Raw genomic sequence first — 24511 nt, 5'->3', positions numbered from 1 at the left:
AGTGCAGAGCAGCAGCCTTGAAATTAGCATTGAAAATCTCCTGGCCGTTCTCCAAAGTTGACTCTGAGTTTACTTTTGCTGAGTGATAGCGGAAAAGAAAAAAGCTGCCTGTAAAACCCATTGGTAGAACGTTAGAGTCAGAGTACCGCCGCGCTCTCTCTCTCTCTCTCTCTCTCTCTCTCTCTCTCTCTCTCTCTCCCCCCCCCCCTCTCTTGGCCTACACACACGTCTGCAGCGTGCAGTTCCCTGTGACGCTGTCTTGCGCAGACCACTCTCTGTTTAAATGAGTCGGGAGGCGGACAGCAAAACCTAACATTACTTTTAATGATATTAAACAAAGAGAAATGTTCTCCCTTTGTCCTATAATGGTCATAAATCGATACTAAAGTAGCCTACTTCCTTGTTTAGTGCTGCAATTAATAAAATGCAGAGGAGGAGAAAAGAGCTGTCTTCACTCTGTTAAGCGTTTGATGGTAATTTATTTGTGCTTTAGAACGTAATCAATGTGAAACAATTAGTAAAATAAGCTTTATTTCTCTCTGTCTACTGTACAATGACAAATTCAAGTACAAAACATTTGGTCTCAATGGTCTCAATTACTGCCAGAAAACACTTAGTTATGTTGTAACCTTGGTTCTCTGAGTAAAGAGACTCTCTCTCCACCATACACATGGAATAAGTAACAGTGTAACTGTTAGTTATACAGGAGAGAAGCCAGTCATTTGAGTTTATGGCAACACCTTTCAGTGCTTTGTTTTCATTTTGTGACTTTCATTTGAATAAAGGGCTATTTTTCGAGCCTTATTTCTTCATTGAAGTTTTCTGTAAAATAGTGTTAAAATCTCGTCTCGATCTCGTGAACCCAATCTCGTGTCTCGTCTCGTGAGCTGGGTGTCTGGTCACACCCCTAGTTAGTACTATATGATGTTGTGTTGCTGCTGTGTGGAACCTTTTAGCTTGGCTGTAAATCAATCATTTTATGACCTGAGAGCTAGCAAAATTAAATTATTTGAAATGAATTTTGGTCCAGTTCATTTAGAATGTAAATGGATCAGGATGTCAGTGGTGTTTTGCTGTTCTAAGATTTTTTTTTTTTTTAGTGGACAGGAGTGAACTGGGATAGAAAACATTTGGCTTGGTTTGGGTTTTATGAGTACTCATAAAGTCATGCAATTTAAATTGACTGGTTGTTACCAAAGTAAAAAGTGGAGTCTGTTCAGCTTTTCAGCTCAAGAATGTGGTGGGTTGGCTAGTAGGGCTGCCCGATGTGGAGAAAAATTCATTTTGCGATTTACAATGCTGCGATTGCGATATAATGGCATCATGATTTTACTTGATTATCAAGGAAAATGCAGAAAATAAGCTACTAAAATTTTGAAAGTTGTATTTTTAAACTTGAACATACAAAGCTAAACAAGCATAAAAACAAATACATAAACAAAGAGGTGCTATACTATTTTAAATAACCTAATATTTTAGAGAGTTTAACAAATACAAATTCTTATTTAATTAATACATTTTGTATGCCCTTATAAATGATGACATCCAAGATGGGTGTAATATAATAACTAATAATTAAGTTACAAAATATACTTTGTACAACCTCTTAAAGGGATATTTCACCGTTGGAAAGATTAATATATCTTTAAATTGGGTCACTTATGTAGTAGAAATGTGAATTGTTTTTTAGAAATTGGTGGCTTCTAAGCCGAGAAAAGCCAGAAAATGTGTTTTTGGCTCATGTGGATGAAAGACACCATGAGCTTCGCTGCTTTAGCGTCTACTCCCAAGCCAAGCCTACTGTTTACAGACAGACAGACAGTGAGGCAGCATTCAATTCAAGTGTGTTTTATTGCCATTTCAACCATATACACGAAACAACGTTTCACCGTGGCTCAAGTGGTGTTACACAATTAAAATATATAAAAACGACATACGAAACAGGCTACATTTACATTATATGCTCTGTAAAGTTCAGCTAACACATAGCTACTAGCATTGGTGCTTGGTGGGCTGTAAATACAGAGTATAAACACAGCTGTAAATTTGCGTGGAATGTAGAATGGTCGGCATTTAACAGTCACAAACTCCACCAGCAGTTAGCAGTTAGTCGGATACAAGCACCCCATTTCTGCACCAGGCAGTCCGTGTTAACACAGCCCACCTCGACTAGTCTTACCCAGCGACAGAGCAGCCAGCCTGGTAGCTGGATAGTCCGGTTGTTCAGCAATGTTTCCCTAACAACAAAAACACAGCAGTCTCTGAACTCGCGTTGGGAGTTTCGTTGAAGTTGGATGTAGTCCAGTTTGTTGTCTAATGAGCGGACACTTGCAAGCAGGATCGATGGAACAGGTGGCCAGCTAGAGTCAGCTTTCCATCGGCACACTCGTTCAACGTCCCCCGCTGATGATGTCCCTTTACCGGCCAGAGGCATCGAGCAACACTGCTGGTCTCCATAGCAGGCAGGCGAAGCTGTGTCGATTATTCCGTCTGTAATAAAGTGTCCTGCATATTCTCCGATCTGTACCAATGTATCCCGGTGGTACATGTGTGCGGTAGTTTGAATGCACGTAATTGTTATTCTAAAATACATCTATCTATCTTAAAGTTTTCTGCTGAGAAGCCAGTAGCGAAGATTCAAGATGGCTGATGCTCGTTTTGGTTCGGGAATCTTCGGAGAAAGACGACAGTCCAACCCCCTATGGGCGGGTTGAAAACATGCGGAAGTAGCTCCTACTACTGGCTGTAGTCATAGACATATATAAAATGAACCAACAGATCCCGTTGCTCTGGATCTTCTGGTAGTTGTGCCAAGAGAAATCTTAATCATTCCGAATCTTGCAGAGACGGAGAGCGTAGGTATATGTAAGGAGATAACTTAGGCACAGGCTAATTATTGTTAACTAAAATGCTAGTTAACATTAGGAATTAAACTTAAACAGCGAATGTAAGTCGAAACTGCCTGCGAGCTTCTCCTGTACTATACGGTAATTCCTCTACTATGCGACAGTAAGTCGCGTGGTTATGACACAATCGTTAGCCTATTTTTACAAAAACGTCTGCTATGGAGCCATAATGTGAGATACAAGGTAATGGAGCCTTTTATACATTGTTGTGTTTCTTTAGAAATAAACAATGGACAAATAGTCTTTAAACACTTCAGATGTAAATTTATTCGCTGTCAAAGTGGCGCCAAAATGAATGGCAGTCAATGGAATGCTAACGGGAGGTGATGGCTTGTTAACATCAAAATGGCGCCATAGGAGCTTCGCGTTCCGGGGAGAGGCTTACCTAATGACTGTAGTCCATTGCCTCTTCCGATGATGCAAACATCGTCGTTTTACGTCATCGGAAGATTTTTTCCAGACCCACAATACAGAGATCTCTCGTCTCAGGGGTACATGAGGGAGGGAAGCACGGTCATTCAAAACTACTACCGTGTTTCTACTGATACAAAGCTTAATGCTAAGTTAGTGAAGTATCCCTATAAGGTCTGCATGCTCTGAAACCCTCTACACTTCTCATTCACGTGACCATACGCGACACATGCGCTACTGCCTAAACGGACGGGGTAGCGTTAATTCAGAGAGAAGATTCAACGTAGATTTAACACAGAACCATAATTCAGGCATTAGTAAAAACGACAACGGCAGGCAATGAGTGACATCAGTGCCTGAGTGGTGAAGCGAGGAGAGCGACCGTGAGCGTTGTCGGAGTTAGTGTAGCGGCTGTGTGAGGAAAAAGCGACATTATACAACAAGTAGATCCGACCAGACAATCTGATTGGTCAACTAGACGTTTAGAACGTGCTCAAATCAGCATGACTGCACACCTGGCGCATCACTTAACATATCACTCCGCCATTTCTGTTTCAACATTACGGAGTTGAATAAAAAAAACTAAAAACGTTTCAAAACATTTGTATTCATAAGTAATTCAGGAACCACAGTGGAACACAGAAAAGCTCTCCAACTAGTATGTAAAGTGATTCATCAGATTAAACAACTTATTTGTTACAACAGTCTGAAGTTAACTTTCACTGGAAATGTTTTGATCAGCTGTGCCAGTGATGGCGCTATCTTGAAAAACGCTGCTAAATGTGATTTTCACAGACATACAGGAGCTATATCTGTTGATGGAAAACATGTATATACATGATATCTTAGTTATAACAGGATAGAGCTAGCAATGCAGTTTGGTATTTATTTGCAGTAATTATTCAGTTTGGGAAATCCCACGATGTCTACAAAGCTAACGTTAGCCCAAGTTGACTGGCTGACTAAACAGAGGGACTAGAAATCGTCTGTTGCATTTTTTTTATTTTGATAGCGAATTGCCCCACAATATGAATACAGTTTGATTATAACTTTTATTTTGTTTGTAACTGTTGTATAATTGCAATATTACACTCAAGAGTTTGATTTAAAAGTCCTATGACATGCTGCTTTTTGGATGCTTTTATATAGGCCTTAGTGGTCCCCTAATACTGTATCTGAAGTCTCTTTCCCGAAATTCAGCCTTGGTGCAGAATTACAGCCACTAGAGCCAGTCCCACAATGAGCTTTCCTTAGGATGTGCCATTTCTGTGTCTGTAGCTTTAAATGCTAATGAGGAGGAGAGAGTGGGGGGGGCAAGGTGGAGGGGTGGGGCTGTGGCCTTGACCAACTGCCACTTTGCTTATTTGCAAGCCATGATGTCTCTCTCTTTCTCATGGGCAGGCCAAATTCTCTGGGCGGGCAAAGCAGAGAAAGGGGAGATAACCTTGCCCCTTATGACCTCATAAGGAGGAGATTCCAGATCGGCCCATCTGAGCTTTCATTTTCTCAAAGGCAGAGCAGGATACCCAGGGCTCGGTTTACACCTTTCGCCATTTCTAGCCACTGGGGGACCATAGGCAGGCTGGGGGAACTCATATTAATGTTAAAAAAACTCATAAAGTGAAACTTTCATGCCATGGGACCTTTAACGTCATATTATTGGCACTTCAGTGATGCGGCTAGGACCGAGGCGCTTCACTGAAGTACTATTGGCACTTCAGTGATGCTTACTAACCTTGGCGCCACATCACTGATACAAAGCTAACGTTAGCTTAAGTTGACTGGCTGACAACACAGAGAGAGACTAGAAATCATCTCTGTTGCTTTTTTATTTTGAGAGCGAACTGCCCCACAATAGGAATACAGTTTGATTATAACTTTTATTTTGTTGGTAACCATTGTTGTATAATCGCAATATTACTTAAAGTGGCTATATGTAACTTTCAGTTTGTGTTGATTCTAGCGGCCGCTTTGGACAAAGGTGGTAGTGTTTTTACCACACCTGCTGTCGTAAAGGTCTTTTCTTTGCTGTATGGCCACTGTATTACTGAGTTAGCGTTACTGGGAGGCATAGGCGCTAGACCCCTTTTACTGGGGCACATGCCCCAGTGTTGATCTGCTGTGCCCCAGTTAAATCTCATGTGTAAAACCACTGTGTAAGGCCGGCATATTTTTCACATCTAACGCGGTGAATTAAGGATTTATTTCGACCAAAAACCAGAGGTGAGCTAGTAAACTTTATCTACTGTAAGGCAGCACAGTCGTGCTTATCTAGCTAAATAACGGTACTAATGGCTAATGTTAGCGGAGGTAACATGGAGATGCGTTCATGGTCTATTCCGTAAAAATTACTTATTGGGTGAAGTTAAATTATAATATGATGTGTTCAAATGTAATCTTGTGAAATGTAGTTTTGGGCTAGAAAATTAAATAAAGTTATTCAAGGAGATGTTTTTTATATAAGCTTGAAATAAATAGAGGGAAATATTATCATTACAAAAGCGGCATTTCTTGTCAATTTCTGAAAATGTATTGAAACATAAATTTGTTGGATATATATATTGTGTATTTTGATATGTACTTCTTTAATCTTGTTCGTAATACAGAAGTTGTATGCAATAACTAGGTCCTCTGTCAGTCGGTGTCTGTAAAGATGTTGTCCGAAATGGCTTTCCCTCTTATATTTTCCTTGCATCATGAAGTGCATTTTGTATATGTTTGTTATTGCATTTTGGGTTAATTGTTATTATTGCAGAATAATAATAAGCCCAGTTGTTTCAATTTCAGCAGCAGAATGGAAATGGCAGTGATAGTGGACCAAGCAAGGGCAGTATGTTTAGCACAGCATATAGCAGAACCTTTTGGGGGGGCCTGTGCCCCAGTAGAGCTTTATGTCTAGCAACCCCCTGCTGGGAGGTCATATAGTCGCGATGAATGTTTTGCTCAACCAAAACATCATTCATTTACAATAAGAAAATAAGTTACAGATGGATCGTTGCATTTCCAGCGTTGCATACGGTAACTTAGCCTACTTTGGATGTCTTGTGAGCTAAACCGGGTATCACTGTCATGAGCCAAAGCATTAGGAGTTTGTTGTAGCAACCAACGTAATAACTTAGATTCATATAGCGCATTTCATTAAATCCGCGGACGCTTTACACAAGTAACGTTACAGGGGGTAAAGGGAAAAGAAAATGGTAGGCCAACACAAACAGGGACTAAAAGGAAAACGTCCGCACTAAATGAAAGGGGGACGTAATTTAATGTGGGCTAATGACGTACAACCACATTGCGCACAGTAAATTTATTTTATGAATGAAATGGACATATTACATTCCTGAGGGCGAATTCTGGGTCTGTTTTGAATCATTTATAATGCCGTAATTGTCTCCATCTGTTAAAGCCCGACCGAGTGTGACTTTCCCTTTCAGCTTTTAGTTCTTCGTTTAATGTTCTTCCTGTGATGGTCCTGCCCCAGTATCAGCCATAACTACAACAGATAACTTCTAAAATAATTAATAATACAATTAGGCCTATATAAAGAAATCTCCTGCTTCCTTTTACCTGGCTCGGCTGCCATAGGCTAACACAGGCTTTTCCGGTGTTAAAAAGAAATCTTTGACCCGTCAGAATGTGTTACTGTAGCGCCGTCTACCTGCTGCAACTCATTCTGTGACTTCGCAGGAAAAATTGGACCCGGGAAAACGCCTTACTAAAAACTATACAAAAATAGCGTTCTTTTCTCTGTTAGTCTCGTTTGCTGTTACAGGTCATTTAAGACCATTGTATGAAAAATGAGCACAAAGCACACCTTTTTGTTTTCTCAAATAGCACAATTTTTGCGGTTATGTAATCCCACAAAGTGACATTGAGATTGCAATTTAGATTAATTGTGCAGCTTTTAGCTGTAGTTTGATTCTAGGTAGCCACAGTACCTACTACAGAAAAACAAGCTCACTAATACTTAAAGAGGCATTGTAGAGCTAAATTGAGCAGTTGATACTTGATTAGTCGATCCTAATGTTATTTTGTATAATATTTTGAAAGATAAAAAACATTTTGGAAGTGATTACATCCATCTTTTTTCAATACGTTTTGACTTTTGGACTTTACAACGCTCTGACATTTTTTGGAAGTGTTTAGGTCACACGAGTTGAAAAATAAAAAAAGTGCAGAAAAAAATAATTATTTATTGTGTTGCAATTTACCCTAACTCAACTCCTAAATTGGGCTGTCACAATAATGTTATTTTAATTGACGATCATACCATTTTTTTTTTTCTCCAATGTTTTTTATACATTTTTGATTGCAAATACTTCAATGGTGTGTCACAAGTTTTCTTCCAGTCGTTGAATGAATGAATTGTCCACTTTTAAGTCAGTCCTCCATGTCTCAAGTCTAACCTATTGATGTTTCCTTAGAGCCTGATGCAAGCCAGTTATATATTGATGAAATCCAACCCCTCTCATTGCAATTGCTTGTTATAATTTCTAAGGATAAGAGTGCAGGAATCCTGACTGACTGGTTTTGCACTTGGGGATATTTAAAAAGAAAAAAATGTTTTTTAGGAGTAATTTCACTCTTAAAACACTGGTTAAAGTGAACCATCACTTTAAGTACTTTAGCTTGGCTGAATGCAGGTACAAAGAGATCTTTTGAAATAAATACATGAATTTAGGCAATCTATTCCTTTTTAGTATTTATTCTCCCTATAATGGATATAGGTAAAGGGCATCCACCTTTTCTATTCATTATTACTTCATAGTTTGTTGGTGCTATAGTATCTAAATGAGGCGTTATTTTCATGCCCAAATATGTAAAATTAGATGAGAGCTAGAAAGTAAATAAGTTTTGGTTAATATATTGTCTTTCATTTCCGTTGAAGCATTTACTTTATATCCAGAGATACTACCAAACAGGCCAATTAGATCTAAGTTGTGATAGAGGTGAACCTTGGAGGAAACCTCTTATAATATTGAATTGAATTGAATTGAATATTGACAGCACTTCATTTGTCAGTAACTCAGCTATAGGGTTGAGATGCAATAGTTTTATCCAGGTAAGGAAAGTATTTCTAAAACTAAATCGAGCTATAATGTCAAAGATATAAGTCCACTGAAGCCTATTTAAAAGCCTTCTCCGCGTCAAGCAAGAGAAGAGCCGTGTCTTTCTCTTCATTTTGGCAGTACAGTACATTGAGAATGTGCCTTACATTATAAAATCCTTGCCTTCCCTTTACAAATCCATTTTGGTTATCCTCCACAATACTTGGAAGCACACCCTATAGCCTTGTCACAGAATGTAATGTGGGGAGAGGGTGAGCCCAAAAAGACCGTCTTAAAAATGCCAACAGTCAAGAAAAGCATACGGTGGTCCCCAAACATTTTACTGCGAATTTTTGTATTAGGGTTTATTAAACCTATAGGTCGCCTATTCTCACATTTTGTTTTGGAAGCAATATATTAAAGCAGCCATATTATGCTCACTTTCAGGTTCATAATTGTATTTTAATGTTGTACCAGAATAAGTTTACGTGGTTTAATTTTCAATAAACACCATATTTTTGTTGTACTGCAGTGCTCTCTCTCACTGCTGCAGATCCTCTTTTCAGCTGGTCTCTGTTTTAGCTACAGAGTGAGACCTCTTTTCTTCTTCTTCTTCTGTACTATCTTTGATTGCACTTGCACATGCGCAGTAGCTCAGATGTAGATCATGTCAGCTAGCTAGCTCCATAGACAGTAAAACAAAGGCTGTTTCTACAACTTCGGTCAGTTACAAGGCAGGATTAGCTGGGAGACTTCTAAATGAGGGCGCACATGTAAGTAGTTCTTTTGTAGATTATGGTGAACTTGTGTGGTGTTATAGCAGTGCTTTGCTATTGAGAACGAGGTAGCATGCTAGCGTTAGCATTAGCGTTAGCATGCTAACGCTACGAGCTAATGGTTGCGGTTAGCCTGCTCGTTTCGGCTTGTGACGTCACAAGCCGTGCCGATTTTGAACAGCTCACCCAGAGACTGAAGGCAGGACACATTCAGAAACCGTATCTCACTCTAAACAGCATGGGTGGATTTTTTTTTGGAAAAAGTGTTTTTTTCATAATATGGGCACTTTAAGGCCTCTCTCATTGAGGCCGAGAGGTAGCCATTGTTGAAGGATTCTAGATACAGCTCATAAAGCAGAGTTGCCAATTTATCTTTAAAGTATTTCTTTAAAGGTCCAATGTGTAGGAATTTCTCCCATCTAGAGTTGAGATCATACATCGCAATCAACTCTCTCGCGGCACGCAGTTCAAAGTACGTATTACAGCTACGGTAGCCTTCACTCTTTTTTTCTGATTATTATTTTCAATATCCTTTTTCTTTTTCTGGGCGAAGAAGACTCCTGTTCCTGAAATTTGGATTTTGAATACATGTGGTCCTCAATGTTTCCTTCTTCAAACTTGCCGGGGCCGGGAAGCGACGATACCCATTAGCAGCACCTGGGAGTTTATCATGTGACAGCAAAAACGCAAAAGGAAGAGCAGTATGTCCTGTATGTCCCTTACCGGCTAACGTATTTCAAGATGGCGCATGAATATAGAGCGTCTACCCCAGTTCATGCGAATGCAAATGTAAAATTTCAAGCCAAAAGGAATACTTGGAATTGATGGTGGTGGTAAATATTCATGAAAATGGACAAGTTTGTGAACGGGCAACACAGCTTTTGATAATGAGCAACTAAACACGTTACACACTGGGCCTTTAAGTCAATTAGGCCTTGTACAAAGGTACAAAGGCCTTGTTTATCCAGGCCTTTGTACTTTCCTCAGAGATTTGGGGGATATTGAGTTTCCATCTTCGTCCGCTTATGTGGGGTCCGGGTCCCTTTCCCGAGCCACATTAACCAGCTCCGACTGGGGGATCCCGAGGCGTTCCCAGGCAAGGTTGGAGATATAATCCCTCCACCTAGTCCTGGGTCTTCCCTGAGGCCTCCTCCCAGCTGGACGTGCCTGGAACACCTCCCCAGGGAGGCGCCCAGGGGGCATCCTTACCAGATGCCCAAACCACCTCAACTGGCTCCTTTCGACGCAAAAGAGCAGCGGCTCGACTCAGAGTTCCTCACGGATGACTGAGCTTCTCACCCTATCTCTAAGGGACCACCCTCCCTTTTTTGTCCTGCATCCATTTTGTTTGACATTTCCATTTAGGAGATTTGCGTATCAACTTTGGCTCCACATAGACTAGTGATACAGCTGCAAGATCTGATAGGACTGTACTGTTATAATGGCAGCCTCTGATATTACAGTAGAAAGAAGTTCTGCTGACACCAAAAAGTAATCTATTCTAGAGTGACTTTTGTTAGCACTAGCCCAACAGGAAACAAATTTCTTCGATGGATTCAGATGCCTCCATATATCTACTTGTTTCATTTAATTTATAATAATAATAAGTGATTTAATGTTCTTTAAGTTCTTGTGAGTGTTGTCCACTCCAGAGGACCTATCTTTACTTGGATCAAGAATGCAATTAAAGTCCCCTGTTATAATATACTAGTCTGGTAGTTTCTTAATTAATTAATTCTTAAAAACAAATTTAAAGAAATGGACATTGTCATCATTTGGTCTGTAAACATTGATTAAATTAAAACGTGGAGTCAGAATGTGGCCCTCAGTTACATCATCAATCTGCAGTGGAAAAGATTTATGTATTAATATAATGACACCTTTGCGGCTCTAACTTGCGAAAGCGTCTTTGCTAGTTTAAGACCGACGCAGTTGTCAATTCCCATCCAGTGCCCACGTTGTTTAAATAGCAAATGCACCTGTGCTCATCTGTGCGCCCATGGGTGTGTTCAGGTGCATTCTTGGCATATTGCTATCTTGAGGCAGCGGAAAGTGATCGCGCCATTGACCAACAAAAACCTGGTCTAAAGTCAGTAACGCAGCATTTCATTGTTATTTTAACAGAGCAAAAATGCGCCTTGGCCCGTGCACAGCGTGCGCACACTATGGTTGTTACACACACACAGGGATACGCAGCAGCACACAAACATGCAACAGATTAAAAATAAAAATATGAAGTCGCAAATTCACCATCATAATAGCAATGTGCCAAGGTACTAAAACGCCTGGCTTTTAAAGTGAATGGGAGATGAAACTGATTGGTTTATTGCATGTTACACCAGAAATACATACTGTATATGATTAATTAAGACACTAAGTACAACCCTTTTGAACCATGCGCCTGGCGCACAGACCCTTTTTTCCACCGTTAAACTAGCAAAAGTGGGTTCGTACATGCCCTAAAGGCACCTGCGCCAGGCACTTCACGCTGTGCGCTTAGATCGTTAAAATAGGGCCCCTAGAGTTAGAAGAGTTAGAAGATGGTAGTACCTGTGTTGGCCACCTTCGTTTTATCTTGACTGTCTCATTAGCTAATAGGTTTCCTGTAAGAACACAATCTTGGCTTTTAAAGGTTTTAACCTGTGCATAACCTGCTTTACTTTGGTCAGTTTATGCAGGCCTCTACAGTTCCATGAAATATATTCAATTAAAATATGTCATGTTTTACAGCGGGTAACAATAGGAAAGCTGAAATAACCAAAATGCTGAAAAATTTGTTTTGCTGTGCATATTGGTGACCCTCCTCTTTTTAATTGTTTCATCATGTTTTGAGGCTGCCATGGAGGATAAAACAAGAAGTAAAGTTGGTACCTTGATAAACAGAGAGAGAATTTCCCTAACCCCAAACATGAACATGCCCAACTGGAACACACGAGCAGCTCTAAACCCTTCAATATCTTCCTTTTACTGCTTGAAACAGGTCCACACTGTAATGAGTAAACGCTCTTCTGCATTTTCTTAAAACTCCTGTTCACGTTGCTCACTTTTTCTGTTTATTTAATGCCACGCAGAGGTGCTGGTGTTTGGGTTTGCAACTAGACCTAAATCCATGTTTCAGTGGCTGCTCATCGAAATAATGCAATCACAAATAAAGGAGTCTCAAGTAATCTTCAAATCCTTTGCTGAAACAATGTTTCACCTTTTGCTCTGCTGCACAAAGATTTATTTTAAAAAGCTTAAAAGTTTTTTAACAGAGCAGATGTCATTTTCTGTATTGCGGTGCCTTTTTAACAGGTGGTTTTGACTTTTATCTGGCTGTACTAATATGAGAAAAAATTATGGGTACATTTTGTAATTTCATCCTGTTGAATTGGTTGGCCCCTGTTCACGTATTTGAAGATATTAAAAAACGAAAGGTACAGAAATTGATTCGATGACCAATTCAAAGCTGTCTTTAATAATAACCTATCGTTTATTTTAACTTGAGGATCGTTTTATTTAGCATGCTATTGCAATTTCTGTTAACCTCTTGAACCCGAGAGCCCCCAGTACGGGGGACATCCCACGGTGTAGTTAAGAAAAATCCCTTTTTTATAATTGCCTATTTATAGAAGATATGAATGTTATACTGTTTTGAAAACATTAGATCTTCAGCATTCAAAATCCATAAACCAATTGTATGTTGTCGAAACTGTGTCTTGTTACAAAGTATTTTAACAAAAAGTCGTAAGTACAAACTAAATATAAGAAGTTCAAAATGTGACACGACATGGTTGGTTTCGCTAAAATATAGAAAGTCTGTGCTTTAAAATGACACCCTGAACGCACCTGAATGGAAACACTAGCAAATGTTATTTCCTTGGGAAACGAGGACTCAAACTTCACATTTCACAGTCAGTATAGAGACTTTGTAACAAAAGGAGGCACTTGGAAGCTGCTTTGCGCTCGTGTATGTGTGAGCGTTCTGGCTGGGTGCTAAGTAGCAGTGAAAATGTGGAACGGAGTTTCATTGATTTGGCCTTTCTCTCAATAAGCAAGCGGAGTGGATTTAATAATGAAGCACTGACACAGCCTCTTAAAACGAATGCAGTGTGGCTAGACTGATGCACTGATTTTCAGCATGGTAAAAGCGGGGGTCTAAACTAATTACTTTAAACAGTGGGTGGCACTGTGGCTTGACATCCAAATCTGAAACTGTGATTGCTGTGCCTTTTTTGTAGGTTTTGAAGAAGATTGCAAAGTACATACAGGAGCAGAATGATAAGATCTACGCACCACGAGGCCTCCTGCTCACCGATCCCATCGAGAGAGGCCTGCGAGTCGTATCCTACCCTTCAGTGTCGTAGTGCTGTTGCCAGGAAAAACTGTCTGTTCTCTTCGCTCAGCTGGAATTTTCCTCATCCTCAACTGCTTAGAAATAAACTGGGAACAATGAATAGATTACTTTTTAGGCATTTATCTGACTCAAACTCAGACTGCCAACCTTAAAAACAAATTAGAGACAGACAAGGGTCAAAGCCACAATATTTTTTAATAATAAAAAATGTTCAGGAAAGAGGAATGATACGTTAAATATTTTGGGTAACTAACTTTTTAAACATACCCTGAGATCAGGAAATGTGAATGTAATCACGCCACAGCTTTAAGTAGAACAAGGAGCTTTCACAATGATGTAATAGATGCAGTGATTTATAGGCCTTCTGCCCCTACCACATCTTTCCCTGTAACTGCTGGATGAAGATGGAAAGCAGCAATCTGGGCATTTTACAGGAAATCCAACGCTATGTAGGGATAACCCTGTAAAAACACCAGAGCATCTGCATCAGATCTGCGTGTGTGTGCGTGTGAGAGAGACTCAACATCCCAATTAATTGTAACTGGGCAGCAATGGGAGATATGCTTTGTTCCTTCTCTCGCCTATGATTCTGTAGCAGTGGCAGTGATCTGGATTCTTTCTCCGACACGGTCGGGCTGCTGTGCTGACTTTGGCCACGGGAGCGTTGGGAGATTGACAGGAATGTCTCCGCTGAACTCAGGGGTTGATGCATAGACTGCATAAGAGCAGCCAAAACATCTTCATCGCCCCCTGGTGGCTGGCTGCAGTTTAGGTCATAAATCCTGCCCCCACCATGTTAGCGGGTTGGGGGATGGGCTAAACTAAATAATCAAAGTGCACCTTAAATAAATTTAACCCAAAGATGGTTTCTTTCATATTAAGTAGTTCTTATACCACTGATGTTTGTTCAATGGGTACTCTTTCTAATAATTTTGGTTTAAATTAGTTATTTGATTGACAGCTGTGATTGGTCCGGTGGGTGTATGGGCGGGACTTCAGTTAGGCAGCTCCAACATCCAATCACTACTGCGCAGACTCTGGCTCCAAAATTACAAGATGGCTAGTCTGTCCTCCTTATCTTAAAGAGAAAGACATGAAGATTTGTGGAAACAGCGTCTCGCCTTGAAGCCTCTCTGTGACGCTCTTCCCATAGAGGCTTCAAGGCGAGACGCTGTTTCCACAAACCTGTCCAAAAACTGTTTCATTCTCTGTTGATGAATGGGAAAATATGCACAATAGCTGCAGTTTATATTTCCTTATATCAAGAGTGAAGAGAATTCAACTTTCAGTTGTGTTTAATTGAATGTAAAATTAATCCAACCTTGCTTCAAATGCTTTTCCTTGACTGAATCCTATTAAGATCGAAGTTACTATCTTTGAAGACAGAAGCCTGACTAGATAAAAGCTGCCACGGTGAGTCTTGTAATTAATATTCCATGTGTAATGAGGAGTTACACTTTCTAACTAGTACAGATTTGATGATGGGCTATTAAGTATGTACCCAGAGGGGAGGGGTTCACTGACTGTTTATGTCCGGGGTGAGTGGGATTGGCTACAATCTTTCCTGCCCGCCTTAGCGTCCTGGAGGTGTACAGGTCCTGGAGAGACGGCAGATTGTAGCCAATCACCTTCTCAGCAGAGCAGATGTTACGTTGCACTCTGCCCTCCTTAGCAGTGGCAGCAGCGTACCAGATGGTGATGGAGCAGGTGAGGATGCACTCAATGATGGCAGTGTAGAAGTGCACCATCATTGTCTTTGACAGGTTGGCCTTCTTCAGCTGCTGCAGGAAGTACATCCTCTGTTGTACTTTTTTGATGAGGGAGCTGATGTTTAGCTCCCACTTGAGGTCCTGGGAGATGATGGAGCCCAGGAAGCGAAAGGACTCCACAGTGTTGACTGTGGAGTCACCCAGGGTGATGGGGGTGGGTGTGCCTGCGTCCTTTCTAAAGTCCACAACCATCTCCACTGTCTTCGGAGCGTTTAGCTCCAAGTTGTTCTGACTGCACCAGATCACCATGTGGTCAATCTCCCGCATGTAGGCGGACTCATCCATACCAGACCTGTTACCTCTATAGGAGAACTGCAGTGGGTCCAGGAGCGGGTTGGTGAGGGTTTTGAGGTGAGCCAGAACAAGGCACTCAAAAGAATTCATGACCACAGAGGTCAGGGTGACCGGTCTGTAGTCATTTATGGCGTTTTTCCATTACATGGTACCTGCTCTGGACTCTACTCTACTGGGCTCGACTCGACTCGGCCGTGGTGCCATTTTCCATTGCAGATTTAGTACTGCCTCATGCCTGAGGCAAGCGTGGCTGGTCGTCATAGCTACGCCGCAGGAAACTGCTGTTGCCACAGCCAGAAGAAAATTTTTGTTTCAAAAGAAGCAGGAGGCAGCAAAAAAAACACAGCTGGCTAACCTTTTTAAAAATGGCGGGTTTGTTCAGGACACCCCCGTCTGTTGCTAGCAATGATGCCAAAAATCCCACATCAAAGTTTAAAGCCTCTTCATTTGAGAAAAATATTAGTTAGGGCTGTTTTATAAAGCATTTAAAGGATTTTTCTGCTTACATTATAACTTCATGTTGTATAGCACTCAGTGGACATGAAGTATTCTTGAAGTGCTGCTGTCCAGAGCACATGAACGGGCCAAACCCAGCAGCTGAACTCAAAAAGTGATTGTCTTTTCAGCACAACCACACACACACCAGTCAGTTACATGTCTTTTATGTAGCTGTAATCAAACAATTTAACATTTAGTTCAAATAGCCCATTTCCTACATTGTTAATGCGACTGATTCTTTCCAGTCAGCAGTTGGTACTGAATGTTTGATATTAGATGTGAACGCAGTACTTGAGCAGTTCAGCGTATACTAATTAAAATGCCTGCTTTCACCTTCAGGCAATAGGTAATAGATAGCCGAAGAACACTTAGTTAGCAAAACAACTACAGTTACGCGGCAGGTGTTTTGGTGGTTTGTTCCTGCCTATTTGAGGTTATTGGAAAAGGCACAGACTAGTTGTTCACACACACTGTGTACATGTCTATCTGCTGTGCAGTAATACAGCTCTCCGTAAATGCAGTTGTAATTCCTAAATTCTGGCTTTTTGAACAGAACCGCTTTGTCACTGTTCTGGCTCACAGTTACAGAGCAGCGTGATCATTTAGGAGCTGATTCACTCACTCAAACAAGTAAAAAGATTGTTGCACAGATTTAAGTGTGTGCATGCTTTTTATCATTGAGATGGTGGACAGCCAACATTAATTCTGGAACCTACTTATTCCTTACTGTAACAACCCAAATAACAACCCAAAAGAAAGCTGACTTAAATTACATTTAACTTACCTTTTTCTTTTTTTTTATTAATAAATGTCAGCGTGCTGCCTGCATGTTTTCAGTTTATCCCAGCTGTTTTGTTCCTGCTTCTTGTCTAATTCTCAGTGGATTATAGAAGAATTTAGTCAATAAATCTAACATCGGAATAAGAGATGTTTTGGGCGGAGGAGGATACTGTTTACTAGTTAGGAGCTGGGCTACAGTGTGCGATTCTGCACCTCCATGCAGATAGTTAAATGAGACAAATTATCGTTTAGTTTGTATAAGTCCTCCTTTAAAAGGTTACTTTTATTTAGTTTTGGTATTGGTTATATTGTGGAAAAAAAGGTTGCCAACAAATATACTTCTTCATGACATTCGTTGACAAAATTAACACTGGTTTATTTCCACTTTCAGCAGACCTTGTCCACACTGGGTATGACGCACACCCCATTTTGTAGCTGTCCATCTCAGAAAAGAAAACACTTTGATTTGAAACACTACTGCTGTCTGTTCACAGAAGCAGTGTACTGGCTGCTATTCCTGCTTTGTCATAATTCTTGGAAGTTTTCTTTTATCTTTGCTTATCTCAACTGCCAGCATAAAGGCCAAACATTAATGCTCTGTTTGCACTCCTTTTTTTCATGTCCCTTGCTTTTATTACACCGGAAATGAGAGGTTATTAAGGCCAAGTCGTACAGAAAGTATCCAAAAATTATTCAAATATGAGGGTGGGTCATGGATTTGAAAGGAGAAATCTTCTGGGAAATGTTTTCCAACAAAGAAAATATTTGCTTTCTTATTTACCCCATTGTACAATTTGATTTATTATAGAGCATTCCTCAACAGTTATCATTCCATAGTAGGTATGTACCATCCTGTAATGCACTTTGTGTCATTTGAATGCTAAGACTTTCTGAGACACCACCGTGTGATCATCAGCCACAGATGGCTTTTATATATCTGCAGATCTTTCACCCTGGCAGACACCTTACGGTTTTTGCCTGAAGAGCACATATCCCATAAATTGTTTCAATCTCTGTCGCAGTAATCCCTTCTTTTCCTCATGTACTGAAAAAGGCTGGGAAGTTCATTTTCATAGTGTCATCCTAGGATGTGCTGGGCCCAAATCATACTGAAAAGTACTTTGTATATGGACAATGGACAGGGCCCAGTCTGCACTGTACCATCAGGCAGAGTAAGACATACCACATAAATATTTTACCTATGGGGAATGTTGTGTTTGGCAACATTTTTGAGACCATAGACCCCTGTCGATGGATAAACCATGGCCCTATTACCGTACAGAAGCATACAGTAATTAATCTTCTCATTTGAAATTCCTGCTGAGCTTCTCGATACATAAACATGTCCTATTGAGGAATGTAAACCCAGGGCTTTTATAAGTAGCTGTTGAGAGAAGAGTGAGTTGGAGCTTTGCCATGGTCAAAGACAGGATAAACCACAGCCAGCAAGCAGACTGAGCACACACACAGTATATCCATCATTCCCCCAGTGTTAAAGCCTTTTTTATCTTGCCAGGGTCTCTTCTCTTCTGTCTCCTGCAGCTTAGACTAATACACAGCCATATAAAACCAACATCAACCTTTTATTAAAACTCATACCGGCCATTAAATCGTCATTATGCTCTATCACAATTTGATACACCGTTTCCTATTTTGCCAGTTAACCATCTTCACGTCTGTAAAATCTGCAATGAAAACTCCCAGTCTGTACTATAAGGATACCTATTAAGTAATATGTTTTATTTTAAAGCGGCTATAATTAGTATTAATGGTTACGTGAAAACTGTCGCTTATAGGTAACAATTCAGGGCTCGACAGTAACGGTTGCCCTTGGCAACCAGATTGAGTCAATTGGCAACCGTTTTGTGTCCTCTGGTTGCCCCCTTTGGCAACCACTTGTTCAATATTTGTGTTTTTTTAACATATAAAAACAAACCAAAACTGGAAAATCTTAGCATAATGCGTTAATTTTTTTTAATCGTATTAATCGCATGCCGACATTTATTCATTTATTTTCACTTCACTCAGCTTTGCGCACAAGCATGTTGGAAACACCTCATGCACTTAAGACCTTTCTTCTTCTCTTCTTTTTCTAGACATTTCCTTAATATTTACACATTGCACAGCCATGGAGACGGTGGACAAACATTTCACTACATATACTCTGTATAATTGTATGTGACTAATAAATTTGAATTTGAATTTAGATTCTTTCTCCCCATAGTCACTAAAGTAAATATTGGACCCATTCTTTACAAGCCACATATCCACAACATTCTGACGCTAAAATGGCATTTTTGAGACGGACACATCAGGAGAAAATTAACTTTGTTTGAAACCTGTTTCCGTCAAAGGACCAAACTCTCGCGAGATCTGGCAACACAAAGGGGGGCGGGGTTGAATGAACGTCAACAGTAACGTTACCTAGCTAAGTGAAAATAGGGTGTAGTTCCTTTTTAGCAGCAGTTTGCTTTATTTGCAATCGTTTCTCAAAAAGTCTTACAATTACATTCCAGGATATAATGTATGTGTCAGTGTCTCAAAGATATTTTGGAATAAAATCTGTTTTAGCCTAATGTTACTACTGTGAGGCCAATCAGCTTTACAGACATAGCTAATGAACAATTCCAGATACATAAAACATTTTGCAATGTACATCTCACATCACATTTTCACTCACTATGACCACTACTACGGTCATTACTAAACATTGTGCCAAAATATGAACAAAAACGTTGCCGTCAGTGGTCTTATTTGCTAACGTTAACTTAGGGTGACCAGATTTACCGGAACTAAAACCGGGACTATTTGCTCGTGACCGTAGTGCTTGTGCACGCACACGCTTTGTAACGTGAACATGTGCCAACCCAGGTCAGACATAGACACAGACAGTAACTTCATTATTTTGATCATAGGCTCCTCATCTAATAAGTGTTTTTTCCTGTAAAATTAACAAAATTGCAGCCTTTTTCAGTTTAGTGTGAGATTTATGTTGAGATTTTTTCTAAAAAAGATTTTTTGAAGTGTTATTTATTCCAATAACACCAAAAGAATTAAAATGATTTATTTGAAATTTTGAGCATTAAACACTTAATTTCCTGCATTCTGGTGAATTTTTATGCACCTATTTCTATCTTTTTCTGAATCTTAATATCTGAATATTTTGAGAAAAATAAAGTTATAATAGGCTATTACAAGAATAAAGTCACTATATTTCAGAAAATAATCTATACCTGCACCATAGTCTGCTGTGCATTACGTGATTGCTCTGCTGATATGGTGACAGACACAGAGATCCCCGTTTGGGTCTCTGAATGAGACAAAGTTTAGAGAAGTGGCTGAACACTGCTCTACATCGGAGGTGGAAAACCGAAACTACTGCAGAAATACACGGAGAACAAACGCAACACATCTGCCGCAGCACGTCCACAGCTGAGTGCATCCATAAACCTGAAGCTGCCCTGCATTTTACAGAGAGTGGACACACAGGTCTGCTTCAGAGCTCCGTGTGTTTGAGTCTGAACCGTAGACTGGAAACCTCACGTCACAGGAACTTCAAACTAAATCATTAGTATTGCGCTCCTAAACTTTGTGTTGATGGCATCAATGTATTAGACTGATTTGGCTATGATTCCTCCGAAAACTTCAGCTTTCCTCATGTAGAGACGGTTGCTAGGTGATAGCAACAAATACAGCATGGTCGGACCCGGCACGTAGCTGCCCGTTCTATTCACCTTGGAAAAATAAACTGGACAAAGTTACATTTGGGGTTACACTCAAAACATTCAGGGCTGAAGCCCCGGCAAAATCGGCTGACGCCGCTCCTGGTGTAAACCGGGACATTTTAGCGTCCCGTCGCTTTTGTTGGGACTCGGGACACGTAATTCAAAATCGGGACTGTCCCGGTCAAACCGGGACGTCTGGTCACCCTACATTAACTACCATTACCCACAGAAAATCCAGCAAATAGATGATACCCTAGGATACCGTTACCTGAAACAGGTGATTTAACGTCACCTCTCATTTTACACACAGTTTAGCAACAAAACATGTCATTTTGGTTTTGAGCGATATGCACCCCCCCACTAACCTGGAAAAAGTTTTAAACGGTAACGTTAATACAGCGTGTCGGAGGAATACGTCTCCTGCAGCGGGGAGTCAGAGGGACCGCAGCGTTTGCTAACATTAGCTTCTTCTCTCATCTGGGGTCTGATAAACAGTGAATTCATTAAATTCAGTGTCCAGAACGCTATTTTCCAATAAACTGTAGCTGTCATATTTCACGGGACCTGCGTCCATGAGTGCGCTTTTCATGTCGAGGCTTTCGTCTCTGTTTATCACTCTGCCTGAGAAACTGCTATACTCGCGCTGTTTATTGGTTGCCATGACTTCACGAGTGATGACGTCCTGCCACTGTTCCACTTGCTCACCCTCAAAGGGGAGAGAGAGAGCGGATGCCTGTTTGCTTGAGTCCAGTAGAGCAGATGGCTTTGCAGAGTCGTGTAATAACGAATTTATGACTTTTCATAAACAGCTAAAGGAGCGGAGGTGCGCCGCTGCTAAATGTATATAGCGGAAACCCTGATATATAGACAATTGAATAGAGAATATTGATCAGTGCAGTTTTATGTGTCCCATGATTTGGAGAGCTTTGAAGACACTGATAGACAATTAAACTGAGCGGTGTACTTGTTTTTTGTTGTTTTTTTTAATCATCACGTATCTATCAAGCTGTCCTCTCTCCCTCACCATTATGGCTGAAAGCCTAGCTGGCTTAAAGCAGCGTTTTTAGTTTGGCTGGGAGCCTCCCAGGTGAAAGGCTCAACAGCATGATGGATCAGACTCTAGTGGGATGACTGCACTGTAGGAAAACCAGACTTGGCAGGCACAGCTCCTGACTGAGCATTCATTCAGAGGCAGATGGCGCCAAGTCGGTGTCCTGGCATCTCGTCCAAAAGACATTCTGCTACTGATAAGGTGTCATTTGGCTCTGCGTACAAACTCGCTGCCTCGCCACGGCTTGCCAAAAAAAAAAATCTTTAAATTAGGCGGCACACATGAGAGCATTTATTGTCAGTGGGGAATGTTGGACATGGCAAATGCACAAATGGTGTTTGTTGTTCTTTTCATTGTCTGTAAATTTTAAAAAATATTCTCACCCACCAACAATATGTATTTTTAAAAAAGTTTTTCTTTTCATTTTTCTTATATAAACATAATCCACTACACTCCAGTGTTGGTATCCAAATTGGAGACTTAGATTTCTATAAGTAAAAAGTAATGTGATAAAGAAAGAAGAAAAATTCTTCTATATATATGTATAAAATAAAAAGAGAGGGCACTTGGCTTAAAAGATAATCACTGAAAGTATGAGATGAAAAGCAGCTAATGATTAAGAGATGAACATAGAATTGTCAGTTCAAGTGTGTCTCTGCCTAAGTTTGTATTTTATTTAATACTCAGTCTAATGGCAGCTATTATTCTTTCTGTTTCTGTAGCAGCTGTTTGGCTGAGCAGAGGTACAAGTCTGCAGCAGCCCAGCACCAGTGGCCAGCTCCCTGAGGACCCCCGGACCTGCACCTTTAATACTGCGTCTCTACAATCTATCTCTTTATGCTAATCCTGTGCATGTCCCATTCAGAGTATCTTTTCCCCATGCATTAATTAAGGGCTTGTTACTGTATATCCTTGTATTTGGTTGGAGAAAACAAACTCACTTACACAATGTATTGGCATTCTTCAAACCATGAGTAATTATCCTCTATCTTGGACTAAAAACAACTTTATGAACTTTTGTATATTTGGTTTTTCGACCCTCCTTTTTGAATAATAAACAGACGGTATTTTTTTATGAAGGACTCTGGAACTCATCCACACACATGCTTTAATTGATTGTGTTGGCTGAACTGAGGCTTTAATGTAATCAAGAAACTGAACTCTGGTTATTAGCGTGATTTGTTGCATGTGCAGCACTCCACAGTTTGTTGGCTTTATTCGTGTATTCTTGCAAGGATGCTTGGTAGTTTATCATCTTCCCTGCATGTTTACTTTGAAGCATTTGACCTTATAGTTAACTGACAACACTGAACTTTGTCAGGATCCAAACATTCCAGTCAAATGTCAGATTCTGACCTTAATGTATATCTTTGATTTAAAAAAAAAAAAAAAAAAAAAAAAATCAAAAACCTGTGCTTGTTTTTAACATGTGATATTGTAATTTTTTTATTTTTATAAACTGTGCTATGCATAGTGTTTGGTGATTACTGTTGAGCTTTGGCTCATGTCTAATAAGCATATATTCATATATTGTTAGATTGATTGACCGAAGTATTAAAAGTGCTCTTGTTAGTTGACAGTGCCTGTAATGGTGTTGAACGTTGCCTTTGTTAAAGTCTAAGGAGCTGCTCACACAGGATTTAAAACAGTGACATTTAACAGAGATTTCAATTAATTCCAATGACTACAAGTGAATTTGCTCATGGGGGCTAAAGTAACTCAGTTAAAATGTTTCGCGTTAAGTTTAACGTTTGTGAATTTGACCTTCAAATTTGCATTTTTGACCAATAGCCAGCTTCCTTGACGGTATGAATTATCCTGTTAGCAACAGTGCTAAGCTAACAAGCTTGTTAGCTCAAAGAGCTTTTTTTTCCTCTTTAATAACAACTTTTTTTATTGATTGAAATGGTGTAAACACCAGGGGGGTATAAACAGAACAGTAGAGGGAATATTTCCAGCTGGCTGGGCTAGCACCAGAGTTAGCACTTAGATTGCCAGCTACAGCATTTCCCCAGCTAACCCTGTGAGTACAGTCACCAAGCTTCTAGAACCAAATACTTTGTAAAGACGGAACAGTAACATTTTACTGCACCAGTTACAGGTGTGACCAGACCTTAACTGTGAACTCAGTCAGATCTTGGCTTTCTCCACCTATTGCTAACAAGCATCTAAAACCTAAGATTATGATATGTATGTAACCCTAACAAAGGTTGAATATACTGTAGTACGTATGACTGGTAATGTTAAATTATGAAATAACTACATGTACAAGTATATATTTCTGAATGCCATAGCTATGGATCAATTATCTTGATTTCTAAATATGTAAATAAAATGTGATGAATGATTTTTGATTTAGCTCATACTTTATTTATCTGGAGTTTTCTATTTTTTTTTTTCAGTTCATCTAAACTTGTATGCTAACAAATAAAATGTGTACATATTTTACACCATGCTGGCTTCTGGTGTTATGTTGGTGTCGAGAGTTAATACACATTTCAGATTTTGACACATGCACGCTTGCAACAAGACACACTGGTGCTTGCTATGATTTAGAGACAAGAAGTTAAGAACCAAAAAGTAAAAAAAAAAAAAAAAAGTTAAGAACTGAGAGCTGAACAGGGCTTCATTTTAAATTGATTTTCTTTTGAAGGCAATATTTTTGTGTTGTCTCTAATAGTTATGTAGCAAGAAAGCTATCCTGAATTTACCAGAGGTTCACTTTTTCTCACTTTGGTCACCCTGACCAGATGAGGTGCTATTCGGAGGCCATCCTTCAGCTCCAACACATTCTCACACATTGTTAATGTTAATGTCGCAAAAAGTTCCTTTAGCGTCATATTTAGACGAGCTTGGTCGGGACTCTTGGCGTCACTTTTTGACGCTCTGGGTCGGGACGTACCTTTATTTGATTTGCTAA

At 40.0% G+C, this 24511-nt stretch overlaps 1 protein-coding gene and 1 long non-coding RNA gene across 5 annotated transcripts in view; one reads left to right on the top strand and one right to left on the bottom strand.

Moving 5' to 3' along the window:
• LOC116047665 (golgin subfamily A member 7) overlaps positions 1–22978 on the top strand; it is a 44484-nt gene extending 21506 nt beyond the window's left edge. Inside the window, exons 4-6 of one of the 4 annotated variants that reach the window (XM_031296573.2) lie at positions 13359–13460; positions 14835–14887; positions 22317–22978. In XM_031296573.2, coding sequence (XP_031152433.1) covers positions 13359–13460; positions 14835–14876 — 144 coding nt within the window. In that variant the 3' untranslated portion in view covers positions 14877–14887; positions 22317–22978. Of the gene's footprint in view, positions 1–13358; positions 13461–14834; positions 14888–22313 lie in introns of all 4 variants that reach the window. The other 3 variants (XM_031296572.2, XM_031296577.2, XM_031296576.2) reach the window with 3 other exon arrangements.
• LOC118493959 lies at positions 3161–20560 on the bottom strand. Its single transcript, XR_004896014.1, has 3 exons — positions 20550–20560; positions 6221–6223; positions 3161–3291 (listed from the first exon to the last, which is right to left on the bottom strand). It is a non-coding gene; the product is annotated as an uncharacterized LOC118493959 (long non-coding RNA).
• Positions 22979–24511: the final 1533 nt, after the last annotated feature.

Source organism: Sander lucioperca, chromosome 2 (genome assembly GCF_008315115.2).
Source record: "Sander lucioperca isolate FBNREF2018 chromosome 2, SLUC_FBN_1.2, whole genome shotgun sequence".
In the NCBI taxonomy this organism is placed as follows: Eukaryota; Metazoa; Chordata; class Actinopteri; order Perciformes; family Percidae; genus Sander; species Sander lucioperca.
This window is presented reverse-complemented; position numbering and strand designations above follow the sequence as displayed.